Genomic DNA, 17,388 nt, shown 5'->3' on the forward strand with positions numbered 1-17,388 from the left:
TCTACCTCAACAAATACACTTCCAGCCAGAGAAAATTAGGTTTCCCAATAAAGTGTGGTAAATATTGGGACTGCAGCTTGGAAGAAGCCAAGCTCCTTCAGACACATGAGACTGTTGCAATCCAAACTATGGCCACCTTCATAAAGATCTCTTTTTCTAGATTCTTTTGGGGCTCTTTTCTTCCCTGATTAGCAAGGGGAATGTGAAACCTCCAAATACACGGCTCCTAGGATCAGGGAGAAATGCAAGCTGGAAGGGAAGAATCCAGATTCAAAGAGGAAGAGAAAGGTCAGGCCCCCAACAATCTGTTCCGACTCCATCCGAGCTGGGCCAAAGCTGCTCACTTAGCTCCCTTGCTTTGCAAACTGTGTATCCTGGCAGGGAGCCTCTCAGCTCCTATCACACCACCAGATCAGAACAGCAGATTGGTTTTCAAGAAAGCTGGAACTTGCTCCCCACTCAGACCTGGAGATGTGCGTCTGCTGCAACAGCCTGCCATCGCAGGCTGGATAAACACGCAACGAGCACAACAAGCGAAACGCACAGACATCTTTCAGCAAACCTCAATGTTGAAATGTGGCTACTTCACTTCCAAAGCGTGCATCAAGAAAAATCTGAGCATAAAGCAGTGATTGGCACAAGACATACAAGCCCTTGCTCTGCCAGGGAGGCCCAGAGCCAACTGCAACAGCCAAGAAAACCGGGTTGGATCTCTTGGAGATTGGGCGGCAACGAGAACATCAGTGATCTGCACAGATCCAACACATCCCTCGGCTGTTTACAATGTCCTGTCATGTTAGAGAACACACTATATCATTCATCCTTCCCTGAAGGCAAGTATCCCTTATATCCCCTGCAGGCATCCGAAGGCAGAAATGAACTGCCAGTGGACCTGAACCTTGGCATCCATGAATCTTGCTTACTAGGCATTCATTAAGTGCTCTGTTTAACTATTCTCCAGTCAGCTGGATCAATCCCTGAACCAAAGCCTCGAAGCACAAAGGCCAGGAACTGGGATGCTAAGGGCAGAGCTGTGCCCCCACGGTCAGGGAGAACAGAGATGTCTCAGCTTTGCTGGTCTGGGCCCCCCATGAGAGCAAGCAGAGGTGGGAGAAGGAGCAGCAGCCTGTCCCAGGCTCTGGTGAACACCAGGCCCAGATCGCCGCTTGTGCCATTGTTTCAACCCACGGCTGCATCAGAAGAGGCTAAATTTGCAGCGCTGTTTTCACACGCTGTTTGGATGATGTAAAGTTTTGCAGGTGTTTCTTCAAGTGTACATCTTGGCAGTCCTAGAGATCTTTACGAGTGTTTGCCCAAAGCCCAAAAGAAGTAATTTTATACATACTAGACAATGCCCACTCAAATAAGCAAGGACCACTCTCTCAATCTGGGGTACTGGAGATCAGCTGTAAACACAACCGCGGGCTCGGGGTTAATAAGTATTATTGTGCAGAAGCCTTCATCACATACGTGATTGTGAGGCGCTCTCTGACCACTTCAAAAGAGTCAGTGCTGCTAACACCTATTCATTTTTCAGCCTTGTGAATACAAAGTTCAGCCACGGGGTTGGGGGATTTTGTGGACTGCTTTTTTTTCTTCCACCCCAAGGAATGAAAATCAACATGTTCTGATTCCTATCTTTCAATCATCACTATGGTAAAGATATATTACCATCAGTATTTCAGCTGAGCTAGCTGCTGAATTGCAAATGCTATAAGTAAACAAAAACAAGTAAGAGAAAGAACTTCAACAGGCTTAGCTTGCCTTTTAAAATTCAAAGCAGGGGTTTAAAAGAGATGAAGCCAGGGAAAACATTGGATACTAACACCAGCCAAACAGGGAAAAATAACGAAGTTGTAAGCCTGAAAAACTGAAATGGAAAGAATGACAGATTTACTGCCGCATTTGATGCACATAACCACCGATAGACTCTCCCCAGGAAGTGTTGAAATTACCATCACTGAAACGAATCCAGGAGCTAAAAATTAAATTATCTTTCCCAGAACATTCCAATTCGGGCTCTGGCAACAACAGATGTTTTAATACTCTAAAATGTATGCACGCGCGTGTGCGCACGCATGCACACACGCAACACACCCTCAAGCACAGTATCCTCTTTCACGCAAGACCTCCCTCTTAGCCTTCACCAAGTCAGACTGAACTCACGGTCATTCTACAAAGTCTTTGCTTCAAAGTCTCTGCTCAAATGCACAACTGTCAGATTAAGCAATCCATAAGGAGCCTTACAGCAGCTCCAAGTTATGAATGAATGGTTATTTGTGAACTTGCCTGTCAAGACAGATGCGGTATTTGTCAGCGCAGCGTGGGTTAGATACGATGGGAAGGAGCCAAACAAGCGAAGTGAAAGGTCAGTATCACAACATTTTCCTTCCCCGCCCCTCCTCAGTTTGCCTACAACTATGCCACAGCTTTTGCTGAAGTCCAATACAGTAGTCTATTTTCATGCAACTTACCATGCTTATTTGAAAAGCAACATTCAAGCAAGAAAAGCAAAATGAAACTGTGTGCAGAGGGGGAGAAGAACAGGAACACTTTGGTGCAAGAAAGCTACAGCAGAGGGACAAATCCAAGACTGGCAGAAAGCAGCACACCTTTAGAAACGTGGTGATACTAGAATCAAGACCGCCCTGTGGAAGTTGAAATACAATGCATTGTTTTCCTTGCATAAAAATGTAGTATTACAAGGATTACGGGTTAATTCACGTTGGAAGTCCAACCTCCAGCTCAAAGCAGGGTCAGCTATGAGGACAACTTATGTTTTATAATTTATACAGTTGCTTTTAACAACAACCTGAAATCAGCACTGTACTAAGTATTATATAACAACAAAAAGAGGCTCCCTCCCTAAGGGGGATTCAGAGGGGAAAAGCTCAGCTCTACAACAAAGAGCCTGAATATGTCAGTGAGCATCACACCTGAAATGAGAAGCACTCCTCACTCACTGCCTAAATCAAAACTGAACAAGGGAGAGATGTTCTGAAGATCACCTCCACACCCTCTGCCACAGATCTGCTGCAGGGGTGCCTGTGAGGTCCAGCACCTCCTGGAAACCAAACACAGATGCCAGAGAGCGCAAACAGCAACACAAGATGTATTTCAGCAGAGCCTGTCTCTTCACAGTGAGTGAGCAGTCTCTCTGCACACCTGCCTTAACTCACCCAACAAAACCTCCAACACAAGGAGCCAGAAGCTTTCCCAGTGGCATAAACTGCCATGTTCCCTTTGAAAACCTGGCTGCTGTAAAGAACTCTATTTTACCCAAAGAAGCAAATTCTCTACTGTGGACCAACTTGCAGAGGACCAAACACACGTAAAAAACTATAAAGACCAGACAGGTCTAACAAAGCCAGGTCTAGCACTTCATTTCTGCAAAGCCAGTCCTGTGCCATTCGAGCTAAGAGAACCACAGCAGTCAACAGCTTCATGAGTAATTCAAAAATCCAAACACAACTGGTCACACTGGAAGGAGATAAAACACAACACTTGACACTAGGGGCTTTTTTCCCAACATTTTACTGTCTTGTTACAGACAAATCTTTGAGTTTCTCCTCTATACCTTGCAGCTGTACGTCTTGTACAGCCGGGTGCCCAGCTGCAATCACTTAGCACAGACAGCAAGGACAAGCACGGCAGAGATGTTTTAAGAAGAAACATTGCTGCTTCAGACTGACTACTACAGGAAGCCAGCTGACAGTGATGCTGGAGCTAGGCACCGACTATCCACAGCACAGACTGAAGGGGAAGCAAGCAACAGCCTGTGGTGGGAGGCAGGGTGCAAGCCTCCCCTAAACAATCCCAAACAATCCTTTTAATCTAAACAAACCAGCAGAAACATCCGTAACACATTATTACATTAAACAATACCTGGAGAGCGTATCATCCTCAAGCTAAAAACTGCCTGCTTGAAAACGTGCTGCATGTGGTTTCACAACAGGAACGAAAACATTCATGTGTCCTCACTCATGACTCGTTTTGTCACCATACCCTGGGGTTCCTCTCTTTATCTGTAATACAGGAGCAGTCTAGCACATCAGTGCAAAGGCAAAGGAAGCCAGCTGCCCAACAGGGTCAGCCTTCTTCAGGATCACTGAAGAGTTTCTTCTTTCCTCTCTAAAACATGCTGTAAAGCATTTCCTTCTCGCCGGGCTCCCATGCCCAAATGACAGATTTCAACACAGTGAGAGGGATTTGAACTGTCCGGCTTTGTTCATCCCTGCAAATGTGCCGTAAACCGGGCCTCAACTCAGAAAGCTAATTAGGCATACAAGGAGCCTTAATGCTAATGAATCTGTTCATGTGTGTGAAGCTCCGTGCGTGTTTCAGGGCTGTGCTGAAGAAGCTCACTGAGAACGACAGCCACTTCTCTCATTCATCCTTTTTCTCTGCCCTGGTGCAGACAAGATCTCAAGCTGCCAGCAAAATGCTGGACTTGGTAACTTTGAAATAACTCAGCCATCCCGATGGCCACCGCAGTTCTCATGTAGAGCACCAAAGAGGGGCAAGGCTGAAACCAGCGTCTAATGAAGATGATGCTCTGCCTTCCTCACTCAATCACCTACGCACACTAGTCCTGCAAGAGCAGCACAAGCTCTGGGCACTCCCTGCACATCCCCAGCCGGGAGCAGAAGACAAGGGCACGTTTCCAGAAAGGTCTCTGGGACTATAAAACATTCACAATGTCAATGGCTAGAGGGTAGGGAGCAGCAGGGGCACTGCTGCATATTCAGCAAAAGGGGTTTTTAAGCGTGGGAACAGGCTGCCCAGGGAAGTGGTGGAGGCACCATCCCTGGAGGTATTTAGAAGTATAGATGTGGCACACATGGCCAAGGCTTAGTGGTGAACTTCACAGTGACAGGTTAACTGCTGTACTCAGAGGATGTTAAAAGTCTTTTCCAACTTAAGTGATTCCATGATTCTGCCAAACCTTCTCACTCACCAAACTACAGTGAAAAGTACCTCTTTAAAACAGACACAAGAGAAATTCCAGAAGGGTTATGGAAAGGACTTGAGAACAGAGCCCTGTCTTGCAGCTCACCTGACCATGCAGTGTTAAAGAGGGGGGTATCTAGCTTTGCTGTAGGCTTCATCCTCTGGAAAAAACTCAAGGACCGTGTGTCACTCCAGAGTGGCTCTTGGACCTTCCCCCCTGCTTCCCAGCTTGGCATCCTGCTTACAGTAAAAGTGGCTGGTGATTCAGAAGCCAGGCAGGAAGCACATGTGGTGCTGCCCTTCATTAGTGCACCAGAGCATGTTATTTTATTATCCCTCTCAGTATGTAGAGGACTACTGTCTAGAAAATTACCCTGTGCCTTTCTAAAGTTATTTGCAATTTCCTGGGGTTTTCCACCTACGAAGATTGCATTAAGTGTCACTCCTCGAGGAATAAGGAACTGTTCACCCCAATACTTTCCTTTGGAAAGCCTTCACATGGCTTCAGGTGCTCTCTGTAATGCAGAAGAGTATGCCTGACAAACACCTCCTCTTTTCAGAGGTGCTCCAGAGCACAATCATAGGTCCAGCATAGCTAGAAGGTCTTAAAATAAGTTGTTCCTCCTGAGTCTGTATCCTATCACTAATAACACGGGAAAACCCAACAGATTAGACTCAGTGCTGTGCTAAATGCAAACACAGGTGAGCTGTTAACACTGTGGTAATGATGCAGTCAGTGCTGGGAGCTGTCTGCAGGAGCAGTTCCGGTACCCTGAAGACAAGGAACGCACATACGTGTAATTGCTAGTAAATTGAGTCCTTGTTGATAAAGTAGAAGCATGTCATTGTGCCCTGCCAGTTTATAATGTTGTCTTTCATGGGGCAAATATTCAGCAGAATGATGGCCTATGTAAAGCAATATTCATGGGACACAGCTCCTGAGAAGACTAATCCTAACCACCAGTGCAGAGTGGAACCCTCGGAGGCTCCTTCACACCCAGGTAGCTTAAAACTCATGAAAAACCAGGCCCAAACCAAGAATTGTGCTTTCTTAGGCTACTGAGTACTTATAAGCCTATCTTCAAGAATGCAGAAAACATAAAAAATTTACCTGCATTGGCATTAAGCTGTCACTACAAACCAATTCATCGGCTGTGGTAAAAATTGCTTTGAATGAAGATGATAGAATGGGCCTTTGCCTCCAAATACACGTTGCCTGTTTTTCTCAAGTATGCCCATTTTTCATTAGCATTACAATTCACAACGCTTAATTGTGTTGGCATTAAATTTCTGTTTACTCTCAGCACAATGGCAATCATCACCTAGCTTAATTATCGGGCCCTAGATATTCAACGAAGAACGGGCAAGTAAAAAGCTTCTAATGTGATCCAGCATTCACAGTAACCAGTTTAAAGCATTTACTCAGGTAACTTTGCCTAGGCAACAAAATCCCCAAGAACGCTCTGATGTTGTGCTCAGAGAACACCATATCCAACCTTCCTCTTTAAGCTGCGCTGAAAAACCTCAAATTCTGACTGCCATCTGGACTTTGGAGAGATTCAGGCTCATACAGATGCATACTGTCCTGAGCTCAAGGCATGCCTGACAGACAAAAGCTTTCTGTTTTTCCCAGAAATGTCTGTGTAGTATTTTTTTCTGTCACTTCTTTCGCATCTGTTGCTTTCGGGTTGGAGAGTCCCTGAAACTCACCGAGTCTCCACCTACATCCCGATGAGTCCTTAGCCTCAGGTGGACTCTCAAGCCAGATGCCCCCTTACTTCCTCAGTGCAAACTATCAGTAAACCTTAGCACAACTTTAGTTTGAGCCTTAAATTAACAGCATGTGAAAAGATTAATATGAATAATTTCAAAACTAATCAGATCCCTTCTTTAAATGTTGACACAGTATTATTTATATCCCATAAATACCTTCTTGACTAAAATTCATCCCAGGAGATTGGCATCTTGCCAGTTCTATTCATATTTACTGTATTTATACAGTACAGTTGGCCAAGGATAATATTTAAGACAAAATATGCCTTAGGGTATATACAATATCTCTTATAGTTTTCCTTTTAAATCTCCTCATTGCTAAAAATATTTAGTCTGAACTTTACAAAATGCCCCACCAAGACCTATCAGCGATCTGTAGTGATATATTGCTGACTATGAGTATAATTAGAGCATATTTGTAATACTTGGGTTGTAGTCAGTTACTGAATGCTAACAACTTGTGGTAAAAACTGAACCACTGATCTTTCCCATGCCTGCCTTCCAGCAGCTTTTGACCTCCAGCGCATTCACACCGATCCCCTTCTCCCTCCCGCCTCTCTCCAACACAGCAGTCACTGCAGAGTTAAAAAAATCCACCCTGAAATGCCTAGGAGAAAGTGCCTGTGGCCGCCAGAGCCGCGCTTTCAGTTTCTTCCTTTAAAATATGGTGGAGTGATTTCTTCCTTAGTGTCTTTTTTGGAAAGGTTCGCTCCATCCAGCATAACTAGAGAGCAGTGGAAAAACAGTTAACCTACTTACTCTGATGTCAGGACAGCCCTCGCACAGTAGTGCTGGAGCTGCTGCCGGCCGGCCCTCGGATCCCAAACGTCTGATGCACTCTGTTGGTGGATACCTGCAATCTCCTTTGCTCTTCCAAAGCCTCTATCGATACCTCAGACCAAACCTGGCCCCTGACAACGTTTTAAAAATAGATCCTCTTTTGCCAATACCATCCAAGTCACACACCACAGATATTTCAATTTTCTGGGAAGCATGCAGCTGCATTTTGGACTATTGGTCCTTTGTAGTTTGCTGAAGCAAGGAGAGAGGACAGATGTGCTCAGGATGGATGCACTCTGCAATTCTCAGAGGCTCTCTGCTACAGGGTCAACTCCCCAAGCCAAGGCTCTGCTACAGGTCTTCCCAACCTTTGCCCGCAGGTGCTCCTCTGCCCCGGGTATCATCTAATAGGTCTCGAAAGGAAGCGCTGACTTCTACCAAAACCACCAGCAAAATAATACAGTACATCGACGTGGAAAACAAGCATGACTTCTGCGTTCCTGCTACGGCTATGACTTACACTGAACCACTCTGCTCATACCCACTTGGCTCCAAATATGTGGGTTTAAAAAAAAAAAAAAAAAAGTAAGTATTTCTTCCCCAAGGGTAATAAGGGTGGAGTGTATTTATCATGGCTATTAAGGATGGTGCCATAATTACAATAATAAAATGGCTCTGACTGCCAGGATGTCCTGTACCTGATGTTGTCATTTAAGACTAAAGGAAGAAAGGGAGGCAGCTGCACGGAGCGTGGGGTTCAGATACCTTGGCTGGCATCCTAGGACTATCCCATGCAAGACGGAGCAAGCCCCAAAGCTACAACTTGCTAAACTAAAAATAAATAAGGGGAAAATGCAATTAGAAACTCTAGGATAAAGTTACCAAGATGGCTGAATTATCTATTTAAGCAAGAGCTATGTGCTTTTGAGAAACAGACAGCAAGAATACAGGGCATCAAGTGGTGGGGGAGGGAAGCGAGCTAAATGAAATGACTAGGGACTAGGGTTTGGTTATGTGAACGGTGAAGTTATTTTCTGCTTCTGGTATTTCACTTTCCTCAGTATGATGATGATCTAGATTCTTTTAAGGCAGTGCGGTGCTTTTTCTTTCTTTTTTTTTTTTTCTATGCACTTACACTTAAGCTTCACTACCAAAACAAAAAGGCACGTCGTTATGATTATTAATCACTCTAAGTGGATTTGGTCAGCACAGAGCATTTGTACCCTCTTTTTTTTTTTTTTTCTTTTCTTTTTTTTTTTTTTTTTGCAAAACGTGGCACGGATCACCAGAAGGTCGTTAAAAACAGCAAAATGCAGACGGGCTGAGACAGGTTCCAAGAACCGAGGCTACCCAGAAGGGAAAAGTTTTTCTGTACCTGAAATGAAAAGTGCCCACGAACCGAAAGGGGAGGCTAGTTAAAGTAGGAAGAGGAGGGAGGACGTCTCTGTCCTCTCTGAGCACCAAATGTGAACAGCAGTCTGCGGGACAATGCTCTAGAGGGACACAGACAAGACGAGGTGGCGACTTCTTTTTTTTTTTTTTTTTTTTGTCTTTTAAAGACCTCCTTTTCTTTTCAGTTATGGAGAGATGGAAACCTGCCCGCTCCAGACACTCCAAGGGAAACAAGAGCAGTGGAAAGACACTGGCTCTTTCTGGAGGCTGTACACGGGGCTGCCGGGGAGCTAAACCCGGAGCTGGGGGGGCAGCGGGATCCCGGGAGGGGGGAGCTCTGCTCAGGTACGTGCTGCGGGCAGCAGAGGCGCCCCGAGGCATTCCCGGATGACTTTAAAGGGGTCCGGAAACCTCGCCAGCCTGGGGCAGCAGGTGACCCCCCTCCCCTAACATACCCACCCAGTCGTACTTATGCCCCGTCACCTAAATTAAACCCTAGAAGCCTCCACCTAAGCGATGCTGAGGATGACAAGCGAGCCGAGCGAAGGCGGCGGGTTGCGAGGCTCGGGGGTGCTATTCAAAGGTGCCGAGCACCGCTAAGCCTCGGGGGCGAAACTACGCACACACGCACAAACACGGAGGAACTTACTTTCGGGGTAGAAAGGCTGCATGTCTATTTTGTAAACTTCTTTGGCGTAATACTCCTCGTCGCTCCTCTCCCTCTCGCAAGTGGCGGCTCTGTGGTTGGCTTTTTCCTGCAGCAGGTCCCTGGTGCTGTTGTAGATGGAGATGACCTCCGGGGGCACCTCCTCGGGCTCGGGGTACTCGTCCGGGGGGCTGGTGAGCTTCAGCTTGCTCAAGATCTGCCCCCGGATCGCCTCGATCCTCTTGCGCATGAACTGATCCATGTCGAGGGTGCTGCAGGTAGACAGGCTGAGAGCCACGGTGGCCAGATCCACGGTGAGGAGCACGCTCAGCAGATAGCAGTGCATTTTAAGTGTTTAAATACAGCGCCCCCCCCCAACCAAAAAAAAAAAAAAAAAAAAAAAAAGTGACTTTAGCAACGAACGACAACAAGGAAAAAAAAAATCAAAAAATAAAAATGGGATCTGTGCAAACAAAGGGGAGATCTGCAGGCAAAATGCTCTTAAAAAATCAGGCTGAGAAGGCGGCTCGCAATCGGAAAATGCACGGGAGGAGCCAGTGAAAAAACACACCAGTAATAATAATAATAAGGGAAAAAAAAAAAGAAAAAGAAAAAGAAAAAAGGGAAAAGCAAGTTGCTACAACTAGATAAAATTCGGGGCTGGAGTGAGCCGGACAGCAAAAAAAGAGCAGGAAAAAAGCCCCCAAACAGATACAACAAACCTGCAAATCAAGTAAATGGCAGAGAAGCTGCTCTCAGCGCGCTGTAGAACAAAAATCTGAAGTGGGGGAAGGAAAGGGGAAAGGAAAAAAAAAAAAAAAAAAACCACCAAAAAAAAAGGAGGAGGGCGAGAAGGCGCAGTGATGGGTATCACAGGGCGCTGCCGCAGCCGGCAGAGAGAGGGTGCCGGCGCGGCGCTGAGCCCCGCCGTGCGCCCGCGGCGCCCGACGGCTCCCGGCGGGCAGCGGCAGCGGCACCGCCCCGCGCCCGGCGGCGCTCAGCCCCCGCGGCGGCGCGGGCACCGAGAGCCGCGCACGTGTGCGCCCGGCGGCGCCGAGCCCCGGCCCCCGCGCCCGGCCCGGGCGCGGCGCAGCGGCAGCGGCAGGCGGCGGCCCCGGCCCCGCGGCGGCGCCCGGCGCCCGCGGCGAGCGGCGATCCCCCGTCCGGCCGCGTCCCGCAGGCTGCTGCGTGCGCCCCGCGCCGCATGCACCGACCCACCCCCCGCCCGGGCCGCTGCGCGCCGCGCAGCTCTTCCCAGCTCCCTCCTCTTCCTCCTCCTTCCGAAACGCCAACCCCGCGCCGCAGTCAGCGAGGCAGCGCCGCCGCGCCCCGGCAGCCTCCCGCGGGTCGCAGGCGCGGAGCCGGCCGCCCGGGGCTGGCCGCAGCGCAGCGCCGCTCTCCCCCACCCCCCCCCGCCGGCCTCCCCCGCGGGGCTGGGGCTGGCCCCGTCCCCGGCGGCTCTAGCGCTCCGCCCGGCGCCCCCCGCCTGCCGCCCCCGGCCCCTCGGCTCTCCCTGCGCGGAGGGGACGGGTGCCAGCAGATAACATCACGGCCGCGCAGGGAGAGGGAGATTTATACGATCTCCCCGCCCCACGTGCTCGGCTCGCTGCGAAGTGACGTGGAGGGGCTGCGGGAGCGGAGGGCTCCGCGCCGCCGCCCGGCTATTTATTCCCCACCGCGCCACCGGCCGGGGACTCGCCGCAGCCCGGCCGCTGCCGAGGTGCCTCGCCCCGGGGCAAGGAGAGGGGAGGCAGCCCGGAGCCGAGAAGGAAAAAGCAAGTCCCGCCAGGCTTTTATTTTATTTCTTTTTTAAATAAAGGTTTTAGTGCTTCTTGTACCTAATATTAAAGTAATTGGGCCAAATAGCGCTCCGGCGCTAGAGGAAGAATAACACGCCTCTTGGACACCGCTCAGACGCGTTCCTGTTCGAGGTTGCGGGGCAGCTCTGCCCGCTGCTCTGTCACAGAACGCTACTCGGCGCTGCCCCTCAGTTTCACTTCCAAGCGTGTTTTGAGCAATTCTCGCTGTTCCGCGGATACCTCGGTAATCGGTACTACCGGCCAAGGAGGCAGAGACAACAGAAGAGGAGGATTTGCTCCTTCGCCGAGGTCTCCTCTCCTGTCAGAAGCGTGCAAATACATCCTCATCTGCACTTGACAGAAACTCTCGAGCCCCAAATGCTTTGGCTATGCCTGTAATTCAATTTTTCCGCTGCCTCTTTGGCCACAACAAACATCACAGGCTCCATACGTACCCTACTCTGCCCCAGGGAAATCACTCCACAGTCTACTAGACATCCCTCAAGTTAATGCCACAAAGCTTTTCCTTCACAGTTCATTTATCACCACTGTACATTAACTTTAAAAAGTGATCAAGTAGACTTTTTCTTTACTCTCACCCATTTTAGCTCTACATTCCCTTCTGAATTATCACAGGTTTTACTTGCCAGAACTTTCCAGTAACATCATCCTAAGTGGGGCAAGGCTGTTTTTGGAAAACCTCTATTTTCAGAGATGAGGACAGATGTAGAAGAGGCACTCAAAAGGCAGTAGGTGTTCCCAAGAACAGCTCAGCCATCGCCAGTGGTATCATGGGCAAACATACCCAAGAGAAAGCACACTGAGGGACCTGGAAGCACACGGAGGATCATGTAAGACACAAACCAGCTAGACACCCCTGAAGGCTTCCTCCAGCTGACCACACCTCAGGAACCATCTTCTTTCTGCAAAATTTTCAAATGTTTCCCAAAGCTGGAGACTGCCAGTCCCCAAATTAAATGCGAGTTTTCCCTTCCCAGGGAGGAAAAGTGCTTCCTCCAAGCAGCTGTGGCGGAGTGCTGGGGTGATGGAAGCACCCAGCAGCACGGAGCTGCCACACGCTGTTTGCCTTGGCAGGGCTCTGCTGCAGGGGAATCTGGTGCCAACGCGACCAGCTAACCTCGCACTGCTGTGGGTACCAGCAGCGATGACGTTCTCCCAGAGATGGAGGAGCTACGAAAATATATTTTTGACAGGCATGTCTACACACACAGACTCTAAAAGTAAACTTCATTCTTGTGTGGGTATGTACAGCCCTGCACGCAACCAAGATTGCATCCTCATGATGCAGGAGTTAAATCCGCTTAAATCCATGAATTCCTGCAAGGCCAGATTAAACCTCTCTGCCACAACATCACTCTTTTACGGCTGTACATGTCAATGTCCTGCTCCTACTGACCTCAAAAACACAGCTGCAGTGTCAGGAATGGCAACGTTTCCAAAATTACTCAAATAAACAAGCAAGCTCAACATGTAGACTCAGCTGGTTTCACTTCTGCAGCACACCTGTACAAAACCAAGGGGACAGTTCCTCGAGCTGTTACATCTCACAGCTCCACTGCTAGCCAGCTGAGGAATCAGCTCTGTTACACGAGGTACCTCAACCACAAATACTTCTAAAGAAAAGGGTTATTAAATTATTTCCTCCAAAAGCTACAGCTGAAACCGTGAAGGGATTCCTTATACAGCAGCTATGGCCCTGTAACACTTGGCTCTGCGTGCCACTCACCCCGAGGGCTTCAAGAGCAGAGATTGGGACAGTGCTGGACACCCTCCTCAGGCAGGGAACCTGCCCCCATCTCAGGATCCCTCTGCAGACACAACCCGCCTGCATTACAAAGTGTATTGATCTTTGAAAGTTTATTATTCGTGGGGGAAGGAACGAAAACCCAACCAACCCAAACTGTGCAGTGTCTTTCACAAACCCTGAAGCCTAAGGGCTGCCCTGCTGGAGGCCATCAGCTCCCGTGTGTTCAGTGCCCAGCTGGCCCCGCTGCCCACGGAGCTGCAGGAGGTCCAAGCTCCAGAGAAGCCCTCCGTGTAAGCTGCCAGAGATCCAGCCAGGCTGACAGCAAACCAGGCTGACAGCAAACCAGTCTGACTAGATTTTGAAAGTTGCTGAGATTCCTTCTGATTTGGCAATGATTCCTCAGTGCCTTTTAGACCATCTAGGAAAACAACAACAACAACAACAAAATTAAGATAAATCTTGGGTTTGTTCTTATCTGAGAAAAACCCTTTGCTTCTCTTCTCTTCACTTTGAGTGTGACATACGGCGTCAGGCTTACCCAGGTGCGTGTCTCCATTTTGCCTTATGACCACAACAAAGGTGGATTCCCTAAAACTTCCCGATGTCACCATGGTGATGTTTTTGCCTTGCAGAACTTCCCAGGCATGCATACTCCATTCCAAAAGCCCTGGCCGCTTGGGCTAAATCCCCAGCAGCTGCAGAAGCCCACCACACATGCCTGAGCTGCTCCAGTGTGCTCCAGGAAGGAACATCTACCTGCTAGCCAAATCATTCAAATACACATCCACATTCATAAACATCGACTTTCCATTATGTAATCTAAATGGAAAATACCTGGAACATATACATCATGATAGATCTGGTCTTAGTTCTAAATTCTCCCCCTTGCACATTTAAGAAGGCTTTTTTTACCACCAAAGTCCTGCAAACTAGACTCAAACAGGTGCCATTTTACCTTGCTGAAGTGAGGAACACACAAAAAAGATAATCAAAAATTGTCAGAAATGGTAGAACCAAACTGCAGGCACTCGACAAAGCTGGATAAAGTTTTATATCACAGAATTCAACTATAACATGACCTTTTACACAGGTAATTCTGCTTCTACATTCTACTGTTAATTTTCATGATTATTATCGCAATTATGGTTTTGTATTCTATCTTGCAAAGCTTTATCGTTTTTATTCATTCCACAGTAGTTTTTATTGATGACTACCTGCTAGTTTCAAAAGCTGCTGGGATTATCTGGCACTGAAGGTTAACCCATCTTACATTTATCTCTTCCCTGGGTGTCTATGAAATGGCCTTGTCCTGTGTGCCTGCTGTCAGTGAAAGCTTGGTAAGCCAAAAAGTGGCAACGGGCCCTTAGAGTGCATATGGGGAAAGAACAGAACTTATCTGTTTTGGCACTTTTAATTCAATACAATACTGTCTTTTTTACGTATTATTTTTTTTTTTTTAATAAACACTAACTGTTTATTAGAAAAACAGGGACACCTGGAAAGTTACTTCACTAAATGTAAAAGTTTCGTGTTTCCTATTAAGTTAAAAATTACGTGGTCAGGATTTTACAATTTGTGGTTTCTTTTTAGATTGTTTTGGTTATACGCAAATACACCGTGCAAAATACAAAGGCAATAATCTTTCTAAAACTGCTGACGACCAGGTCATTAAGTAAGGTGGCTGGTCACATTTCATAAACTAAAGAACATTGTTGGAAGAGGAATAACTTTTAAAAGTTAAGAGGTGACTTTTGTAAATTCTCACACTGATGACGAGTGCAGGATGATTGCACAATTAATTCTTTGTGGCATGCACAGAAATCTGCAGCAGTAACTGTGGTTGTGTAGAATCTCAGTCATTCTGATGCAGGGTGCTAGGGAAAAAAAACCCTTCTGAATTCTCCTTTTTATAAAAATACACGTATAAAGGTTCAACTCGGAGAGCCAAGGTGGCACCTAATAAAGGTGAGGCAAAGAGGAGATGACAAATAATGGAAAATTGTAATATATACTATAATAAAACCTTAGATTTTACTGTTTATTATCCTTAGTGAAGTAGAAGTCCATACCTCTGTGCTGCACATTTCATTAGTGTGCGCTGTAACGCTTGGATGAATTTGAGAGCAAACCCTGCTGACCTTACTAACACAGGCAGCCCCACTGCCCCAGGATTGCATTTCACACAACCACAGCCCATTCCTGCAGCACTCATGTTCCAGAAGATAAAGGCTATTTTATAGAACACGCTGTTTGACACGCAAGACTGCTACCCATATATACATATGTAACTACTTGTCAACTTGCAAATCAAAGGTATGTTTCCAATATAAAGAGATAATTTATTTGTGTGAAACAGAACTTCCTTTAAATATACACAGAACAAATATAAAATATATAACAGGAATAAGAACTTTTATTTTTATATATATTTATACACACACACACACACATTTTTTGTGTATTTATAAATATAGGTATTCATACATACACACCTATATACATTAAAAAAGTTCTCATTCCTACAAATACATTTAATCATTTCAGTGGAAACAGTCACAAGAGTAGTCAACAGGATCTGATCCAAAAAGCCATTCAGGTGTCATCTCTGAGATTTTATGGAATGGCATCATCTCCCACCATCAAGTAAGAACACAAAGCTGTAATGTCCACACAGCAGTGTATAGTCTGTGTTTGAAACTGCACCTTAAAAAAGACATCTAGAATGCAATTAACCCCAAAAAATCTGTTACCAAAGACCACCAAAAAAACCCCAGAACAACAACACTGAAACTGTAGACAGGGCACCTCAAGCCAGAATGACTAAACTCTGAAGGAAAGGGGAAAATAAAATTCTTACGGATAAAAGGAAAAAGGGAACAGAAAGGAACATCACCATTGGTCTGTATTTCAGTGCTACATTATTCTTCACATGGCTGGGATTTTACAACTCCTAAAATAGCTTCTCCCCAGTAAAGTTGCACCTTGTCTCCACAGAGTACAGCCAGATATTAGGGGTCAAGGGAAGCATCAATAGCCTAAACCCCATATCCTAAAAAGATACACATTTCCCATAAAAGCTGCACACATCAGTGCTGCATCCAAAGAGGTTTCTGCTTCCAACAGCTGATTTCCAGCTTTGAATCAGTTAAGATTCAAGTCTTCATAAAAACTTTGCTAGAGAAGTTTCCCCATGGTTACACCTCCCGGAGTTTGATCCCCTCATGTGCTTTCCCAAATCTGCTTGTCAGCCTTGAGGATGCCACACTAATCTTCCATGTATCATTCCAGCTTTAGTCTATGTGCCACTGAAAAAGAGGCCTTCCTTAATCCTAGCACCTGTGGTTTTAATCACCACAGGAAATCCTGTTTCCACTTAAGTCAGTAAGACTTAAATATCTATCAGCAGAGGAAAATGATCAGATTCACTAACTAAAAATAAAAATAATTAAAATAAGACAGAGAAATACAAGCTCAGCGGTTTATAAACCAGAGGGCCTTGACATCTACTTATAGCAAGCATGACAAAGTAAAGACAGTAGGGTAAAAGTCATCCCTTTAATCTCAAGGTCTGAACTCGTGACCTGCATCTCCTTCTCAGTATTACAGCTGTTGCCTTCTATTTCTGAACTGCATGGTGATGATTCGGATTATACCTCATTAAGTAACACACAAATGATATCCATAGATATTGGATTCCTAACAGAGCATCCACTGGAGTTTATTCAACAAATTAAAACCATGTAACTCAAGTTAGAATGTGCACCCAGATCGGCGCTGTTAAGTTTTAAGAAAATTACGTGTAAAGCAAGATTAATTGGCAGCAACTTCAAAAATGGGCCAGCCTGTAATGCCATATTTAAATCATACTCTGCAGCTACAAAAAACAAATAGCTCTGGGTCTGGCATCCTGACTTCTTCACAAGCTGCCTATGGAGTCTGCACAGATGAAAAGCTCAAATAAGCGAACACGGCTTCAGAAATCTTTTTTCCTAATGTTTTTTAAGCAAGATGTGTTCAAGAACATCCTAGAAAGCTTACAGAAAGCAATGTATTGTTTCGTATTACCTCACGAAACAAAAGCAAACCCACAACCAAACCAGACCTCCTGCAGTACCAAGCTTCTGTGCTGCACTCACCGGCTAAGTGCAGAGGTCTTTGCCTCTCAGTCTTACGCGTTTTTAAACCCATTTCCTATGCCTGGCTACTGAAATCGATGAATGCAGTATTCCTGAATGGCTGATGAAACTACTTCCTCCCAGACAGATGATGGTTTGAGCTTG

The 17,388-nt window shown here is 46.4% G+C and overlaps 1 protein-coding gene across 2 annotated transcripts in view; it reads right to left on the reverse strand.

The window, feature by feature from the left end:
* TGFB2 (transforming growth factor beta 2) overlaps positions 1-9,908 on the reverse strand; it is a 59,675-nt gene extending 49,767 nt beyond the window's left edge. For both annotated transcript variants that reach the window (XM_040059711.1, XM_058419943.1), the window contains exon 1: positions 9,545-9,908. In XM_040059711.1, coding sequence (XP_039915645.1) covers positions 9,545-9,887 — 343 coding nt within the window. In that variant the 5' untranslated portion in view covers positions 9,888-9,908. The remainder of the gene's footprint in view (positions 1-9,544) is intronic.
* Positions 9,909-17,388: the final 7,480 nt, after the last annotated feature.

The sequence above is a fragment of the Hirundo rustica genome, chromosome 3 (genome assembly GCF_015227805.2).
Source record: "Hirundo rustica isolate bHirRus1 chromosome 3, bHirRus1.pri.v3, whole genome shotgun sequence".
In the NCBI taxonomy this organism is placed as follows: Eukaryota; Metazoa; Chordata; class Aves; order Passeriformes; family Hirundinidae; genus Hirundo; species Hirundo rustica.